Source organism: Atheta coriaria, unplaced genomic scaffold (assembly GCF_025399875.1).
Source record: "Atheta coriaria isolate IRGN ID8LTWV9N9 unplaced genomic scaffold, Caltech_Dcor_3.1 hic_scaffold_2_pilon, whole genome shotgun sequence".
NCBI lineage: Eukaryota > Metazoa > Arthropoda > Insecta > Coleoptera > Staphylinidae > Dalotia > Dalotia coriaria.
Window position 1 is genome coordinate 3,381,385 of NW_027045444.1, and position 19,461 is coordinate 3,400,845.

Here is a 19,461-nt window from a genome sequence, read left to right on the forward strand (position 1 = left end):
CCGGCTGTCGGTGGGTCCGCACGCGTTTTCTGCGCGGTTTTAGTTCGGTAAATCGCGTTAGATTTTATTGAAACAGTTTTTGGTAATAATAGAAGTGTTAGCTGTTTTGTTGGTGGTTTATTGCGTGTAGAATGTTTGTAAACGCGAATTTAGTGATTAGTTTACGTATTTTGAGTGTTGGCGATGGATTAAGTAATTTTTTTGCGTTTTTAAGTGATTATTCCTAAACGGAACGTCGTAGTGACTTCAGCTGAGTGTCTAGAGGTGTAGAATTGAATTCCCCGTCGGACTGTAGAAGAATTTTGCTGGAAAACACCTGTAAACCTGGTAAAGTTGAAAAATTTTGATTTTGTTCGGTTTTGTACGACGGTGTTTTTTTAAAAGATTGCGCGCAATCGAATAGTCTTAGTAATATCGGCGATGTGTTTAAAGATGCCTAATTAAATTCCGCGTTTCGTTTTATTTGAATTTGTCCCTAAATTTTGCTGAAATGCAAGCAAAAATCAGTTTAATTCTAACGTTCTTTATCGGTAACTGTTTGTTTACGTTTTGTTTTGAATTGTGCCGGTTTCATACATTAATAACATGGATAGTGTATTTCAGCAAAGAAAGTGAGATAGCAATATTTCTTGTATAATTGCTATATGAGTTGTTAGAGCGGGAGGGGTATAGAAGTTGTATGTTCACTATCCATTTTGTGTATATGATCCGGGCTAGTAAAAAATCTATTCAGGTCATTTTGTTTATTAGAGTGACATGAAGAGAATGGAACTTTCGTGAGTTAGAGTGAGACAACGAAATTGCTTCACAATCAATGTAGTTTATATGATCCTGCTGGATTTTCGGCTCGACCTTGCTCGGTTCAAGTTTTCAGTGAGTGCCGGTCCGCGAGCGGTTCCTGCGCGTCGCCATGTTTGTTGCGATTTTAGTTTCGTAAAATGTGTTGTGTTTCGCAGTGCCGTCGATTGACTATGAGTTAACTTGTTGTGCGGAATAATGGTCTCGACACACGTTCTTAGGGGTATTAATTCGCGGTAGATTCGATTGGATTTAAGCAATTTTGGGTCTTATCGCGAATAGTTGCGTGCTGACGCGGCGTGCTCGGCTTACGCGGTGCGCTTAGTTTTGCGCCGGCCATTGCTCGAGTCGGAAATGTTTCTCGCGGCTGCAATCGTTTTCGTTTTGTGTTTGTAATTCGGTAAATCGCGTTGGGAATCGCGTTTTATTTTCTTAAATTGTGCTTTGTGTTTCTTCACCGCCGATATTTAGAGATATTTAGTAATTTTTCGTTTTCGTGTGTGAGTGAATCCGTCGGCTCTTGCCGTAGTGGCATTTTTGTTCCAGGAACGCCGGCCATCATGTTCTTGTTCCAAGGAATTGGAAACCGAGAAAGAATCGTAAGTACAAGTTTTCCTCATTTTCCTTTGCTGAAATGGTTGTCTCTGTTTAACTCATTTGTTCGCGCATGCATCGTTCTAGAAGTTTTATTCCTACGCGAACACGCCGTGTTAGAACGATAAGAGATAAGATTTGTTGTTGTTATTGTATTGTGAACATTCTTATCTACTTGCATGCGGTGATTCTATCTCAAACCTGTGTTACTTTGTGCAGTATTATTATATTTAAATAAGATTTATTTTAATTTTAGTTCTTGGTGAATTCTGCGCGAAATATGTGGCCGAGGATCGTTTTCTAATCGACGGAATTGTGGAACAGTGATTTGGCTGCGGGTTGTGACCGTCATCATGACTATGTTCCAGTTATCTTCAAGCACGCCGGAAAAAGGTATAGTGCTGTTTTTCATTATTTTCCTTTTATGTAATTGCTATTTATATGCAATTACATTTTGTTCATATGCGCAGTTAGCTTGGTGTAACATATCTTGTTGTTACAATAGCAAATTTAGATTTTTGTCCACTTCTATTATGATTAATTTTAATTTAATTTTAGTTTTTATGTCGGAGGTCTCCCGCGTCTCGAGTATGGTTTGCCGTTCGACAAAATTGCAGCTCATCGAACTTCCTACGACATCTACGAAAGAGAAGTCTACCGGCGGGTGAAGACCTTGGTGAAGAGCAACTGCCCTACGACGGATTTCTCGGACCGCTGATGATACAAAAATACCTGCGCCCTTTTTTGCGTATCTTGCAATAACTTTTTGCGCCTATTATTTAAAAGCGAACAGGTGACAGACGCATTATTTTTCAAACCAGTTCAATTAATGCGCACATGGGAGAACAAAAAAAACTTTTAAACCACGAACGCATTCTCTAAGTTCACTTATAATTAGAATTGTATATATTTAGGGACCTTTAACCATTAATTTGATGAATCCTAGTGGAGTAACATGCAGTGTAAACTCTTTATAACGATGGTCAATTGTTGTGTAATTAGTTTTTACTTCAATTTGCTCATTAGTTCATTTAAAGACATATTGTAAAGTTATCAAGAGTTTATATTGTAATGCCAATTTTGTCGCGTCACGACTTGAACTGAAAACTGGTAGTGCTGTCTCTGAATCGCTATTACTTGTAATCATGTACTTTGTTGTCTGCGCTTTATTTGTTAGATGTAATACGGATATGGGTATTGGGTAACTGTCGCACTGTTGTCTAGCTTTAGCTCGTGAGGGGGGCGCCTTAGAATTTTCAAGGAATTTAACTTGCGGGGTGAAATTGCTACTTTTTCGGTAAAGCTCGCGAGAAGAATGTTTGCTTCAATTATTAGCGGGCTCTAGAGATATCCAATTAGATTCGTGTTGTATTAGTTTGTTGTAAAAGTAGTTGCAACATGTTCAAATTTGAAAATCGGGTGGTTCAGTGGGATTTTCACTTCAAGTATGAAATTGTTTTAGTATTTTTGTTATAGCTCGCGAATGGGGCGGCTCAGAATTTTCAGCGCGGTCTCTAGAGTCGAATTAGATTCTTCGCGTTGTTGTATTAGTTTGTTGCTGAAGTTGCATCTGCAACATATGTAAATTTAAAAATTAAGCGGTTCAGTTAGATTTTTAGCCACAGGATAAAATTGTAGACGTTTTTTCTATATAGCTTGCGAGGGGGGCGGCTCAGAATTTTTAGCGCGATTTCTAGAGACATAGAATTAAATTGTCCGCGTGGACAATAGGGTGGTAAATTCGAAATTAGGGTGCTTTAATGGGATTTAAACCTGATGGGGTTGAAAATGTTGGGTTTTTCGGTGTATCTCGCGAGAAGGGCGGTAATTTCTGCGCGGTGAAATTGTTGGGTTTTTTTCGGTATAGCTCGTGAAGCTTAGAATTCTCAGCGCGGTCTTTAGAGAAGTTTAATTAGATTCTCGGCGCGGTTGTCATTGTTTGTTATAAAAGCTTCGGCAGCAGTGTGCGCAGTGGTAGATTATGTTTAGCGTGTCCTCCTGTCTTCCGCATTTCTTATCTTTTGTGTAATTTGTGTTGTCCATGTAGAACTTGAGATCTTGTTTTGTGTGTATGACTTGTGTTGTCTTTCCTATGTACTAATGTGTAGCTTCCTTTGTTAAAATCTAAAAATTGTTATATGTAGATGTTTTGTATTAATTTGTTCATGTAAGTGTATAGAATAGCTACTTTGTACAGTAGTTGTTTGTGTTTTAATGTTTGTTAGCACCTTGTGTTGTGTGTTTTAATATGTCTCTTGTTGTGTGTAAATTAATAATTGTCTATTGTGTAGTATCTAGAAAGTGTTAGTTTGTAAATAAATTGTGTTGTCCGCGTCTTGTAAATGTAAACATGTTATTTGTTATCTATGTTGAGTAGTTGTGTTGCGTCGTGGTTGCCTTGTGCTAGGTGTGCGACATGTACTTGTGATGTCTGCTGTGTAGCACTAGTTGTAACTTGTAACTTGTTGTTATATCAATTGTGTTATCGTTGCAGGTATAGGAACCAGTATTGCAACAGCAATACTTGTAACATGTATTGCTATAGCAATACTAGTAACACTGTGTTGCATAGGCAACACAGGTAGTATGGTATTGCTATGGCAGTACAAGTAACATGTTCTATTGTTGCAATACAGTATGTATAGGTATCAATAAAGAAGTCTTTTAATATATTGTTTAAAATATTTATTTATTATCCTTATTTCCCCACCACAAGGACTGTCCCCACTAAGAATATTGTTGATGTGGCTAAGAAACCCGGGGATGAAGCGTGAGACATCGCAGCTGTAGGTTGTGGGGCCGGTAATTATATTTCTTTAGTTAACGCACTGTAAGTGTTTAACTGTCTTATTGAACGTTCTCGAAGTGGTTCGTCGATAAGTTCGACTACAAGACCGACACGTTAAAATCCAAATGAAAATTACGAATTTTTCTATAAAATTTTGTAAAGTTTCGACTTGTAAAATTGAAATCCGGTGTCATAAAAAAGATATTGTTAGTTTATATTTTCAAGTTGGCAATTGTACCATAAATTAATTGGTGTGATAAACATTCCGCGCTGAAAACATCTATTTGCCCCAAAGAACAAAAATACCAAATAAATACACAATTTACGAAGTTACGCGCGTTACAGAATTTAGTTCCTGTTCTTCTGAAAACAAAAATTACCAACATATTAACACGAGGGAGAAAACAACATTTAAATATCGTGTTTTCGACTCTACTCGCGTTCAAGGTGAGTCCTGCAACGCATACAACCCCACGGAAAATTTAATTCTACATCCCTGGACAACGCGCACCCCGTCCGCGAACAAAAACAACAATTTCGGACAAGAGCAACAAAACTAGTTAAATAATGCAGACGTTTTTACTGTCATAGCAACTCGATGGAGAATTTAAATTTAAGAAACAAAACATACTATAAAACTGCTCTGCGTATTGTAGAATATGATTACTACCTTCTAATATTCTAATAAATGCGGCTAGAGAACTTGTTTATACACAAACAAATACTGATAAGCGATAGTAAAACTCCGCGTGCAAAACCGCATTAAAGTCTCAAAACAATCGAACATCACTACGCGATTATATCTGTCCTCTTCTAGCACAATAAAAATTTTAATCCATCTAATCCATCTATCACGCTTCCACGCAAGGAGGCAACTCCTTCACTATTCGAATGCTTTAAACTAAAGTCAAATTTGGTAAAATAGGTATTGTCAAATTGCATATTGAACCTATATGACAAATTGCGACAGTACTAAATGCATGCAAATGAAATGCATGAAATACCATAAGTATTGTCACATACGCCTATTGAAAGTATATGACCATGTGCCACAGTACGAATTATATGTAAATAATATAATAAAGGGTTCCCGAGATATGGCCGGTTTTCCACCGCGTGTTTTAAAAAATGCAAGAAAAGGGCAAACTTTGGCGGCCATTTTAAGGCAGTTACGACCGAATTTCGCGGGAGTTCTAGGGTGCATCTGAAAGATGCACTCTTTTTCTATCATAAAATACAGCGAACACGAAAATACGAAGGGTTCCCGAGATATGGTTGAGCCCCGCGTGTTTTGAAAAACACACGAAAAGAGCAAACTTGGCGGCCATTTTCAGGCAAAGTTACGACCGAATTTCGCGGGAGGTTCTAGGCGCATCTTAAAAAGATGCACCTTTTCATCATAAAATACAGCGAACACGAAAATATCATGAAGGGTTCCCGAGATATGGCCGGTTTTCCACCGCGTGCTTTGAAAAAATGCAAGAAAAGGGCAAACTTTGGCGGCCATTTTAAGGCAGTTACGACCGAATTTCGCGGGAGTTCTAGGGTGCATCTGAAAGATGCACTCTTTTTCTATCATAAAATACAGCGAACACGAAAATATCACGAAGGGTTCCCGAGATATGGCCGGTTTTCCACCGCGTGTTTTGAAAAACGCACGAAAGCGCGTAAAACTTTGGCGGCAATTTTCAGGCAGTTACGACCGCATTGCGGAGGTTCTAGAGCGCATCTGAAAAGATGCACTCTTTCTATCATAACATACAGCGAACAATGAAAATATCACGAAGGGTCTCGAGATATTGCCGAAAGCTTCCACCGCGTGTTTTGAAAAAAACGCACAAAAGGGGAAGGGCAAACTTTGGCGGCGCGTGATTTTCAGGTAAAGCTACGACCAAATTCTCAGTGTTCTAGGCATTCCGGCAAGATGCACTCTTTTTCTATCATAAAATACAGCGAACACGAAAATATCACGAAGCGGGTTCCCGTGAGATATTGCTGAGTTTCCACCGCGTGTTTTGAAAAAACACACGAAAAGAGCAAACTTTGCGCCAGCTTCTTGAGGCAGTTACGACCGAATTTCGCGGGAAATTTAGGCGCATCTAAAGATGCACCTTTTTCTATCATAAAATACAGCGAACACGAAAAATATCACGAAGGGTTCCCGAGATATGGCCTGTTTTCCACCGCTTGTTTTGAAAACGCACGAAAGTGCTGGCAAAACTTATTTTCAGGCAGTTACGACCGAATTTGCGGGATTTAGGCATCCGGCGATGCACTTTTCTATCATATAAAAATACAGCGAACCCGAAAATATCACGAAGGGTTCCTGATATGGCTCCGTTTTCCACCGCGTGTTTTGAAAACGCAACGGTAAAGGCAAACTTTGGCGGCCATTTTCAGGCAGTTACGACCGAATACCCCTGCGGGTTCTAGGGCGCATCTAAAAGATGCACTCTTTTTCTATCATAACATACAGCGAACACGAAAATATCACGAAGGGTTCCCGAGATATTGCCGGTTTTCCACCGCGTGTTTTGAAAAACGCACAAAAAGGGAAGGGCAAACTTTGGCGGCCATTTTCAGGTAGTTACGACCAAATTTCGCGGGAGTTCTAGGGTGCATCTAAAAGATGCACTCTTTTTCTATCATAAAATACAGCGAACACGAAAATATCACGAAGGGTTCCCGAGATATTGCCGGTTTTCCACCGCGTGTTTTGAAAAACGCACGAAAAGGGCAAACTTTGGCGGCCATTTTAAGGCAGTTACGACCGAATTTCGCGGGAGTTCTAGGGTGCATCTTAAAGATGCACTCTTTTCCTATCATAAAATACAGCGAACACGAAAATATCACGAAGGGTTCTCGAGAGATCGCCTGTTTTCCACCTCGTGTTTTGAAAAATGCATGAAAAAGTACAAACATTTTCATTCCCTTCGTTTTCTATATCACCCGCAAGTAAAATTGACATGGCACCCGAAGGCTATAGCAACACGCAAGTGAAAGGTCGTAACATGAAATAATATAATTTATTTATAAACTCACCAATTCAGCGCTCATTGGATTGCACGAGGATGGCAAGCTCTGCAATTAAAAGAAAACATAAGTTAAAACAAAACCATTTCATTCAATATAATAAAATTATATTCACATATCAGAGAAAACATATATGTGCTGAGTATTGCAATAGTCAGATAAACGTTACCTACTCAAGCAAGAGGAATCTCCTAATGACGGGGAGCAACATGGCAGTAATATGTGTCCGATTAATCTAGCAACCGACAGCGTTAACAACAATCGTCAATAAAACACAGACTTCTTGTAATTTCGAATATAAGCATAAAACGCGAGCGGAATTTAGAAAGCAGAAGCCCGAATAAACGATTTGAATCGCGAGAAATACGTCGAGATACGCCAGTGACCGGCACAAAACCGGCTGCAATGCGCAAGCAACGATGCGACAGTTCACAGTAAGACTTGTTGCACTTGCTGCATGAACCGCGCACGTACACGTAAAAGCGCGTCGATCCAACGCCACATTGTGCACGAATTGCAATAGACACGAAACCTGCGATCAAAACTAAGCTAAGTTATGACAACGGCGTGAGGGGATGGCAACAACAACACACGGGAATGCGACAAGAAAGTGTAAATTGTGTTCAAAACTAACACAATTCTAGTATCGAACGCCTACGTTTGCCGATAAATATTGAAATAAACAATACAATTCTACTTTAGTGATTTTTAGCTCATGCTAATGCAACCTCTGAATCGAATTTACGATGCGACAATTCACAATAGGACTCTGTGCCTGCTGCATGAACCCCGCAGGTAAAAGCAATAGATGCGCAAAGCCTGCGCGTCGATTCCACGCGACCTTGTACGCGAATTGCAATAGATGCGCAAAGCCAGTAGTGCGTTGACGGCACGCGACTTTGTGCGCGAATTGCAATACGAGTAGATGCGCAAACCCGGCGGCGCGTCGACAGCACGCGACCTTATGCGCGAATTGCATTTGGCACTTTACCTGGGATCAAAACTAAACTAAGATACAGCAACATGCGGCGTGAGGTGCAGGCAACGCACACGGCAATGCGATAAGAAAGTGTATATTATGTTCAAGCAAACACAATTCTTTATTTTACAATTTTTAGTACATGCTATTGCCATCTATAAGTGATACAGTAGTTTTGAAATTTTGATTAGTAATGGTAATAAAAAATTAAAATTCGATTTGCGTAATTCGGTTTGCTTATGCTGACAGATTGCCAGATTTTGCATTAAATATTTAAGTGATATTTAATTTAAACATGCATCGTTTCTCGCCTAAGCCAGGTAACACATTATCCGTAATCGCCTGCTGATAATAAAATGTATTAGAATTAATATAAAATTGTTAGTTATATTCTTTGAAAGAATTGAAGAATATTTGCTTATTTACGATGCAAATATAATAAACAGCAACGGTGTGTTTTGACTCCACGAAATAAAGATTCGATACTGCAGATAAACAAACTTATCTCTTGCGCGAAATCGCGTGTTCCACACGGACACGGTGTGCACTCACTACCACCAACAAGCAATATTTAATGCAATACCGTACATCGTAGCGCCATCTAACCTTGGTGCGCTGATGACTGGAACTTCAAAACACATTTATCAAATGTGCAACAAAACTATGCAACAAAGTCAATACATATCTGGAAATGAGGTAAATAAGTGCAGTACGCGGTTGAAACTGGGAAAAAACCAATTCCTAGCGTAATGAATATTACGACGCGCACACACAACTTTCAATATAACCTCGTGTTTACGGAATCCTTCTGACGTAATAAAAGTTCACCAGGCGATACAGAATAAATTCCCGCGCATCAGGAACATACTCGAATTGACCGTGACACCGCGTTCGCGCGTTATAATAATAAAACTACAATTCCTAGCGCAATGAGTACTACGACGCGCACACACAACTTTCAATATAACTCGCGTTACGGAATTTTCTGGCAATAAAGTTTAATACAGGGTGATACAGAAATAAATTCTGCATCAGGGAACATAATTTCGAATTAACTGTGACACTGCGTTCGCGCGCAATAATAAAACTACAATTCCTAGCGCAATGAGTATTACGACGCGCACACACAACTTTCAATATAACTCGCGTTACGGAATTTCCTGGCAATAAAGTTTAATACAGGGTGATACAGAAATAAATCTCCTGCATCAGGGAACATACTTCGAATTAATCCGTGACACTGGCAATTCGGCGCGTTATAATAATAAAACTACACCCTAGCGCAATGAGTATTACGACGCGCACACACAACTTTCAATATAACTCTCTCGCGTTACGGAATTTTCTGGCAATAAAGTTTAATACCAGGGTGATACACAGAAATAAAATTTCCTGCATCAGGGAACATAATTTCGAATTAATCCGTGACACCGCGTTCGCGCGCTATAATAATAAAACTACAATTCCTAGCGCAAAGAGTATCAGACGCGCACACACAACTTTCAATATAACTCGCGGTTACGGAATTTTCTTGGCAAATAAAGTTTATCACAGGGTGATACAGAAATAAATTCGCATCAGGAACATAATTTCGAATTAACCAGACACCGCGTCTGCGCGTTAAGTAATAATAAACTACAATTCCTTAGCGCAATGAGTATTACGACGCGCACACACAACTTTCAATATAACTCGCGTTACGGAATTCTGACAAAAGTTCAATACAGGGTGATACAGGAACAAATTCCCTGCATCAGGAACATAATTTCGAATTAACTGTGACACCGCGTTCGCGCGTTATAATAATAAACCACACCCTAGCGCAATGAGTACGCGCACACAACTCTCAATATAACCTCGCGTTACGGAATTTTCTGGCATAAAGTTTAATACAGGGTGATACAGAAATAAATTCTGCATCAGGGAACATAATTTCGAATTAACTGTGACACCGCGTTCGCGCGTTATAATAATAAAACTACAATTCCTAGCGCAATGAGTATTACGACGCGCACACACAACTTTCAATATAACTCGCGTTACGGAATTTTCTGGCAATAAAGTTTAATACAGGGTGATACAGAAATAAATTCTGCATCAGGGAACATAATTTCGAATTAACTGTGACACCGCGTTCGCAAGGTTATAATATCAAAACTACAATTCCCAGCGCAATGAGTATTACGACGCCAGCACAACTTACAATATAACCTCGCGTTACGGAATTTCTGGCACAAATAAAGTTTATCGACATATGGGTGATAAAGAAAATAAATTCTGCATCAGGGAACATAATTTCGAATTAACTGTGACACCGCGTTCGCGCGTTATAATAATAAAACTACAATTCCTAGCGCAATGAGTATTACGACGCGCACACACAACTTTCAATATAACTCGCGTTACGGAATTTTCTGACAATAAAGTTTAATACAGTAAGGATACGTGAATAAATTCTGCATCAGGAACATAATTTCGAATTAACTGTGACACGCGTTCGCGCGTTATGGTTAATAAACCACAATTCCTAGCGCAATGAGTACATGACGCGCACACACAACTTTCAATATAACTCGCGTTACGGAATTTTCTGGCAATAAAGTTTAATACAGGGTGATACAGAAATAAATTCTGCATCAGGGAACATAATTTCGAATTAACTGTGACACCGCGTTCGCGCGTTATAATAATAAAACTACAATTCCTGGGCGCAAATGAGTAAGTAATACGACGCGCACACACAACTTTCAATATAACCTCGCGCTACGGAACTTTCAGCAATAAAGTTTACCACAGGATACAGAAATAAATTCTGCATCATCAGGGAACATAATTTCGAATTTACTGTGACACCGCGTTCGCGCGTTATAATAATAAAACTACAATTCCTAGCGCAATGAGTACTACGACGCGCACACACAACTTTCAATATAACTCGCGTTACGGAATTTTCTGACAATAAAGTTCAATACAGGGTGATACAGGAATAAATTCTGCATCAGGGAACATAATTTCGAATTAACTGTGACACCGCGTTCGCGCGTTATAATAATAAAACTACAATTCCTAGCGCAATGAGTATTACGACGCGCAATAATAATAACTCAACATAACCTTCGCGTTACGGAATTCCTTTCTGACAATAAAGTTCACCAGGGTGATACAGGAATAAATTCTGCATCAGGGAACATAATTTCGAATTAACTGTGACACCGCGTTCGCGCGTTATAATAATAAAACTACAATTCCTAGCGCAATGAGTACTACGACGCGCACACACAACTTTCAATATAACTCGCGTTACGGAATTTTCTGACAATAAAGTTCAATACAGGGTGATACAGGAATAAATTCTGCATCAGGGAACATAATTTCGAATTAACTGTGACACTGCGTTCGCAAAGGTTATAATAATAAAACTACCATTCCTAGCGCAATGAGTACTACGACGCGCACACACAACTTTCAAAATAACTCGCGTTACGGAATTTTCTGACAATAAAGTTCAATACAGGGTGATACAGGAATAACACCCCTGCATCAGGGAACATAATTTCGAATTAATCCAGACACCGCGTTCGCGCTGCGTTATAATAATAAAACTACACCCTAGCGCAATGAGTATTACGACGCGCACACAACTTTCAATATAACCTCGCGTTACGGAACTTTCTGACAATAAAGTCTGAATAGCCAGGTGATTCACAGGAATAAATTCCCGCATCAGGAACATACTCGAATTAATCCGTGACACCGCGTTCGCGCGTTATAATAATAAAACTACAATTCCTAGCGCAATGAGTACCGATGACGCGCGCAACACACAACTTTCTAACATAACCGCGCCGCCGGAATTTTCTGACAATAAAGTTCAATACAGGGTGATACAGGAATAAATTCTTGCATCAGAACATAATTTCGAATTAATCCGTGACACCGCGTTCGCGCGTTATAATACAATAAAACTACAATTCCCTAGCGCAATGAGATGACGCGCACACACAACTTTCAATATAACCTCGCGTTACGGAATTTTCTCTGACAATAAAAGTTCAATACAGGGTGATACAGGAATAAATCGCATCAAACATAATTTCGGAATTAATCCAGGACACCGCGTTCGCGCGTTATAATAATAAACTACAATTCCTAGCGCAATGAGTATTACGACGCGCACACAATAACTTTCAATATAACCTGCGTTACGAATTTCTGACAATAAAGTTCAATACAGGGTGATACAGGAATAAAATTCCCGCATCAGGAACATACTTCGAATTGACCGTGACACCGCGTTCGCGCTGTTATAATAATAAACTACAATTCCTGAAGCAATGAGTATTACGACGCGCACAATAATAAACCTCAATATAACTCGCGTTACGGAATTTTCGACAAAGTTCAATAAGAGGGTGATACAGGAATAAATTTGCATCAGGGAAACATAATTCTGAATTGACTGTGACACCGGGTTCGCGCGTTATAATAATAAAACTACAATTCCTAGCGCAATGAGTATTACGACGCGCACACACAACTTTCAATATAACTCGCGTTACGGAATTTTCTGACAATAAAGTTCAATACAGGGTGATACAGGAATAAATTCTGCATCAGGGAACATAATTTCGAATTAACTGTGACACCGCGTTCGCGCGTTATAATAATAAAACTACAATTCCTAGCGCAATGAAAGTATTACGACGCGCACAATAACTTTCAATATAACCTGCGTTACGGAATTCTTCTGACAATAAAGTTCAATACAGGGTGATACAGGAATAAATTCCTGCATCAGGGAACATAATTGAATTAATCCGTGACACTGCGTTCGCGCGTTATAATAATAAACTACAATTCCTAAAGTGCAATGAGTACGACGCGCACACACAACTTTCAATATAACTCGCGTTACGGAATTTTCTGACAATGTGTTCAATACAGATACAGGAATAAATTCTGCATCAGGGAACATAATTTCGAATTAATCAGACACCGCGTTCGCGCGTTATAATAATAAACTACCATTCCTAGCGCAATGAGTACTACGACGCGCAATAATAACTTTCAAAATAACCGCGTTACGGAATTTTCTGACACACCAATACAGGGTGATACAGGAATAAATTCTTGCATCAGGGAACATAATTTCTGAATTTACTGTGACACCGCGTTTCCGCGCGTTATAATAATAAAACTACCATTCCTAGCGCAATGAGTACTACGACGCGCACACACAACTTTCAAAATAACCCGCGTTACGGAATTTTCTGACAATAAAGTTCTCAATACAGGGTGATACAGGAATAAATTCCCCTGCATCAGGAACATAATTTCGAATTAACTGTGACACCGCGTTCAAGGGCAAGAAAACCAATAATAAAAACTACAATTCCTAGCGCAACAGTATTACGACGCGCACACACAACTTTCAATATAACTTGCGTTACGGTCTTCTGGCAATAAAAGTTGAATACAGGTGATACAGAAATAAATTCTGCATCAGGGAATATAATTTCGAATTTACTGTGACACCGCGTTCGCGCGTTATAACAATAAAACTACTATTCCTAGCGCAATGAGTACTACGGCGCACACACACAACTTTCAATATAACTCGCGTTACGGAATTTTCTGGCAATAAATTTTATTACAGGGTGATACAGAACATATGATAAAGGGTTCCCGAGATACTTCCTGTTTTCCACCGCGTGTTTTGAAAAACGCGAAAAAATTGCCAATATTTTCGTTTCCTTCAATTTATATCCTATTACCCGCAAGTACAATTGACATGGCACCCTTAATTCGCGGGCTATTGCAACACGCAGGTATGAGGTAATAAAACATGTGACGTAATAATATAATTTAATTATAAACTTACCAATTCAGCGCTCATCGGATTGCGCGGGTACGGCAAGCACTGTAATTAAAAGAAAACATAAGTTAAAATAAAATCATTGCATACAATATAATAATATTATATTCACACATCGGAGAAAACAAACATTCTGTGCTGAGTATTGCAATGGTCAGATAAAAGTAACTTACTCAAGCACGAAGGGACGGAAAGCAACATCGCAGGAATATGTTGCCGATTTATCCAGCGACCGACAACGACACACAATAACCGACAATAAAACCGTAGCATTCTTGTAATTTGGAATATAAATATCAAACGAGAGCAAAAAAAACATTTATGGACATTAAACGCGCAAATAATTATTAACAGGTTACTATTGCCGCTAGTTGCAACTGGCAGAAACGCATCTTAACGACGAACCGGAGACCGACACGAAACTGGCTACGATAGCACGAACCCCGAAGCCAAACAAGCAACGACGCGGCAGTTCACGATAAGCGCTACTCGTATATGCCTGCGGCATGCGACCTTGTGCAGGTAAAAGCAATAGATGCGCAAAGCCGGTGCGTCAATGACACGCGACGGATTGCAATAGGCATAATACCTGCGATCTAACTAAACTGAATATGCTGCATGCGGGGTGAGGGGATTGCAACGACGACACTGAAATCTCATGCGCTGCATTCCGCGCGGCGACTTAGCGATAAGAAAGTGTGAATTGTGTTCAAAACAAACACAATTCTCGTGCCGAATATTCACGTTTGCTGATAAAAATAGAAATAAACAAAACAATTCTATTTTATGATTTTTCGTTCATGCTAGTGACATCTCTGAATGATGCAGATAGTAGTCCGGCAATTAAGATTATTAAAACTAATGAAATATTAAAAATTAATTTGTGAAATTCTAATTTCATATGATGAAAAATTGCCAGATTTTTTGCATCATTTTTTTTCTATAATTTTCGGTTGCAAATATCTTCTAAAAGAGATAGCGGCTAGCGGAATAAATATTACAAAAGATTGAAAAATTCTCTATTAGACAAGAACATAAAATAATTAAATATTGCGAGGTGAAAGGTCTAAAAATCAGACTGAAAGTGCTAAAAATTGAAATTTATCAATTCAGGACTAAAAGATAAGAATTAAAAATAATTAATATTCGTTCAATTGGGAATATATATAAGCGGTAAAAAGAGACTGATTGAAAATTATTAATTTATGTGATATTCTCTATAAGACAAAATATTGAAATACTACATGCGGTACCTCAGACAAGCAAACACGATCGCAACAATTCATGATAAGACTACCTGTTGCCCAAATGCGCAAAGCGCGTCGATGACACGCGACCTTATACGCGAATTGCAATAATAGATGCGCAAAGCCATATTGCGCGATGGCACGCGACCTTGTGTGCGACTTGCAATAGATACACAAAGCCGGTGCGTCGATGACACACGACGGATTGCAATAGGCACAATACCTGCGATCTAACTAAACTAGAATATGCGGCATGCGGGGTGAGGGGATTGTAACGACGATACTCTGAAATCTCATGCGCTGCATTCCGCGCGGCGACTAAGCGATAAGAAAGAGTGAATTGTGTTCAAAACAAACACAATTCTCGTGCCGAATATCCACGTTTGCTGATAAAAATAGAAATAAACAAAACAATTCTATTTTATGATTTTTAGTTCATGCTAGTGACATCTCGGAATGATGCAGATAGTGGTCCGGCAATTAAGATTATTAAAACTAATGAAATATTAAAATTTAATTTGTAAAATTCTAATTTCTTATGATGAAACATTGCCAGATTTTCTGCATCATTTTTGATATAATTTTCGGTTGCAAATATCTTCTAAACTAAAAGAGATATCGGCTAGTGGAATGACTACCTATTATAAAAGATTGGAAAATTCTCTAAGAACATAAAATAAATTTTGCGGGGTGAAAGGGCAAAAAACGTGACTGAAAGTGCTAAAAATCGAAATTTATTAATTCAGGACTATAAGATAAGAATTGAAAATAATAAAATTTCGTAGGGTTCAATTGGGAATATATATTCTATAAGCGGTAAAAAGGAACTGATTGAAAATTATTAATTTATGAGATATTCTCTATAAGACAAAGTATTGAAATATTACATATGGTACCTCAGCCAAGCAAACACGATCGCAACAATTCATGATAAGACTACCTGTTGCCCAAACGCGCATAGCGCGTCGATGACACGCGATCTAATGCGCGAATTGCAATAGGCAGAATACATGCGATCTATCCTAAACTAGAATATGCTGCATGCAGCAAGTTGATGCAGCGTGAAGACTCGGCGCGCGGGACACATGCGATAAAAATGTTGTTTATATCGAATCCCCGATAACAGCATTGTATACAAAACTATTGTCGTGGCCACGATTGTCAATAAATATAAAAATAAGCCATATTACTCGAATGAATGCTACAAATAGAAGTCCCGGACTTTTAAATTATGAAATTAATAACACAATAAAATTTAATATCCATTCTCTAATTGCAGGAAAACAGTAAAACCGGAAAACAGATACTATGAATGATGTAAAATTTACTTACCAGTGTATCGAACACCGCAAATCATATGCGAGTAGATACTGAAATAAACAAGAAACAAAATATTAGTTACACCATTTCAGATGATGTTGAAATTAGTTCCGGCGGAACCCAAAGTCTGCCATAAATATCGTCTTATTCATCATAATTATTTAAATAATAATATTTACCAGGTACAACAGTTGCCCATCGAATTCTGCTGAAGACACAAATGGCTCGCACAAGTCCAAAATATTATTTACAATCACACAACATGGCCGGCCGGCGTCCGACGGCAACCGATCCCGAATAAACGCGAAAATGTAATAAACACACAAAATAACGAGTCCCGGAGATTACACACGCGATAAATATTTAGCGAAGAACCACACACGACAATTAACACCAAATTCAATCAAATATAACGCGATACACCGAATTCACAACACGAGAAACGCGAATACTCATTTAAGTAATATTACTTATCGCACGAAGTTAGAATTGCGTGCCGGCTACACAACAACTGCACGCCGACTTTCACTCGCAGGAATATGTTTAGTTAAAACATGCATCGTTGCGCCATCTGAAGATTCTTTATTGTACCTCAAGAAACTACAAAGTGTTACAAAAAGTTTGGCGTGCATATGAGGCAGTGAGCGATTGCATATGAGTCAGTGAATTGTCACGCACTTAAATGGTCGTGTCCGTGTGTCACACGTACACAAAACTGCGCATGCACCACCCAATCTAAATGAATAGCAATTTTTACAAACAACTCAGAAACTTCAACGTAGATGCCGCTGCAATGCACTTTTCTGAAATAAATAACTTTAAAACATTTATGTAAATATTTACAATAAAATCCAATATTTGCATTATAAATTTAATGCAAATATAAAATAAAACGGATCTAAGTGCACAATTAAACCAGCTATAATAAAATTTGACACCTTAAATCTGAAAATGTTGAATTTTTCTACAAAAAATAACCATATACATATAAAACCAATTTATATTATCATTTCTATAATTATTTACACAATCTGGAATGAATATTGTACTCGTTTATACTTACAAATATATTTATGTACATTTTTGGCATCTCGTATAAAAAAATACTCCACTAGACGCTATCAACAGTCAAGTTCGTTCGATTACAAACCAAAATCGAAAGAAAATGCGTGGAAAACATGATGAAAACAGTGAACGAGGCACAAACACACAAAACGCACACAACACACGCAATAAATACATCTCAGTGGGGTGACGTGTGGAGGAAGGGACAAACAAAACGAGACTAAAACAAACAATATCACAAATATTAACAAAAACAAAACAAAACAAACACAAAATACAAAAAATATATAAATTTGCAATAAATAATATCAAAACATATGTACAACTACTTACAATAGACCATTCTTACTGTTTTTCCATGTTTCCACCAACATTTCCTTCGATATGGTTCGTTTTAACACATTTAAACAATTCCTAAGTTACCAGACTTGGTCTGCATCTTGCCTTCACCTTCCGAGAGGGCTTTAAATAACTCTTTACGGGCTTTTGACCCGACTATCCATATCAACGACGCACCCATTACCAACTAAAACATAAATATTAATAAAAATCACACAGAAATTTAAGTTTAGTGATAAAATACTTGTACTAATAAAAGAACATAAGCTCCTGTTGAAATACTCCTATTCTCTATGACATCCTGCATGGATCTCACTGTTGTCCCCACATAAACAGCCAACAACTGTGCTGGCAACAATCCAAAGAATGAAGCAATGTGATATATCTTCGTATTCACATTACTCAGCTAAAAATCAAGCAAAATATTAAATTTATCCTAAATTACAATAAAATATATCAAATTTACACTCACAGCAAATATTGTATTCTGTAACCCAAAAGGAATAGGTGTAAGTCTTGCACACAGAACAATTTTGAAACACAATGGGCCTGAGATGACTCTCATGATGGCTTTAGTAGTTTCATTCTCTCGGATGTGTGCAATTGAATGGTGATGTGACACCAACTTGAGAATGTTATGCGCAATACATAAACCAGTATTAGCTCCAATAATACTCAACATAAGTCCATTAAACATCCCAAAGAGGTAACCATCAGCCATCACTAAAATAATATACCCAACTGTGATGGGTAAGGAAACCAGTGTGAAGAGTATGATTATCGTAAGACTAATCACAGTGGAGTCCTGGTTTTCCAACCAGTAGAGAACACTGCGGATGTATGTTTTGCAGAGATAAACAGCGCAGACAACGAAGCTCAACAGGATGATTATTGTTAGCGTGTTGATTAAGGAGAGTCTGCAGAGTGCGTTGCGAAGGCGGACGCATGTTGCGCGTTTGGAGGCGGCTTCACTATTGCTGGCGGTGGTTTTATCTTCAACTTGTATGGAAATCTGCATGTTTTTACGTGTGGTTTATTTTATCACAGATTGGTTTTGATTGATTCTGGGAGCGTTGGGCGTTTACCAGCGCGAGCGCGATAATGATTAACGGCATGTATTTAACTGTTTGTTTGTTTGGTTCGTGCCGCGAGGAAATGATTAGCGTTCAGCGTACGGAGTCATACTGAATAAACAGCGAGTCAGGAGTCAGCTGTGTGATAAAATAAAAGTCAATGTGAAGGCTAACAGGATGTAAGTGAATGGTGAGCGATTACAGCGCCATGATGCGGCAAATTTACACTCAAAACAAACCAAAAATTTTTTGAATTTTTTGATTTTTAGAGTCATTCTAAGCTAAATTTTAAGAATAAAAACATCCTAGATGATTAAACAACTTCTTTTGAGTCTAATCCTAAAGAAAAC

At 38.4% G+C, this 19,461-nt stretch overlaps 1 protein-coding gene and 2 long non-coding RNA genes across 4 annotated transcripts; 1 reads left to right on the top strand and 2 right to left on the bottom strand.

The window, feature by feature from the left end:
* The first annotated feature begins 372 nt into the window (after positions 1-372).
* LOC135803219 (uncharacterized) lies at positions 373-4,062 on the top strand. Its single transcript, XR_010550765.1, has 3 exons — positions 373-1,397; positions 1,649-1,785; positions 1,951-4,062. It is a non-coding gene; the product is annotated as an uncharacterized lncRNA (long non-coding RNA).
* Positions 4,063-7,222: 3,160 nt separating this feature from the next.
* LOC135803220 (uncharacterized) lies at positions 7,223-17,358 on the bottom strand. The gene is made up of 4 exons (XR_010550766.1): positions 16,814-17,358; positions 16,647-16,684; positions 14,074-14,112; positions 7,223-7,261 (listed from the first exon to the last, which is right to left on the bottom strand). It is a non-coding gene; the product is annotated as an uncharacterized lncRNA (long non-coding RNA).
* A 258-nt stretch (positions 17,359-17,616) lies between these two features.
* LOC135799294 (transmembrane protein 64) lies at positions 17,617-19,398 on the bottom strand. Of its 2 annotated transcripts, XR_010549984.1 has the most exons (4): positions 18,511-19,398; positions 18,283-18,444; positions 18,033-18,225; positions 17,617-17,919 (listed from the first exon to the last, which is right to left on the bottom strand). XR_010549984.1 is itself a non-coding variant. In XM_065312333.1 (3 exons), exons 1-3 carry the CDS (start codon positions 19,054-19,056, stop codon positions 18,103-18,105), a joined length of 831 nt encoding a protein of 276 aa, XP_065168405.1. In that variant the 5' UTR covers positions 19,057-19,398; the 3' UTR covers positions 17,617-18,102. The 2 variants fall into 2 exon arrangements, 1 of the variants encoding a protein (XP_065168405.1); XM_065312333.1 differs by having other exon boundaries at positions 17,617-18,225.
* Positions 19,399-19,461: the final 63 nt, after the last annotated feature.

What these genes read in the sequence shown, in the direction of transcription:
- LOC135799294 (XM_065312333.1), bottom strand. Translation starts at nt 19,056, where the DNA reads ATGCAGATTTCCATACAAGTTGAAGATAAAACCACCGCCAGCAATAGT. An exon ending in TACAGAATACAATATTTGCT is followed by an intron (nt 18,445 to 18,510) that starts GTGAGTGTAAAT and finishes CTTGATTTTTAG; the next exon opens with CTGAGTAATGTGAATACGAA. An exon ending in ATGTTCTTTTATTAGTACAA is followed by an intron (nt 18,226 to 18,282) that starts GTATTTTATCAC and finishes TTTATGTTTTAG; the next exon opens with TTGGTAATGGGTGCGTCGTT.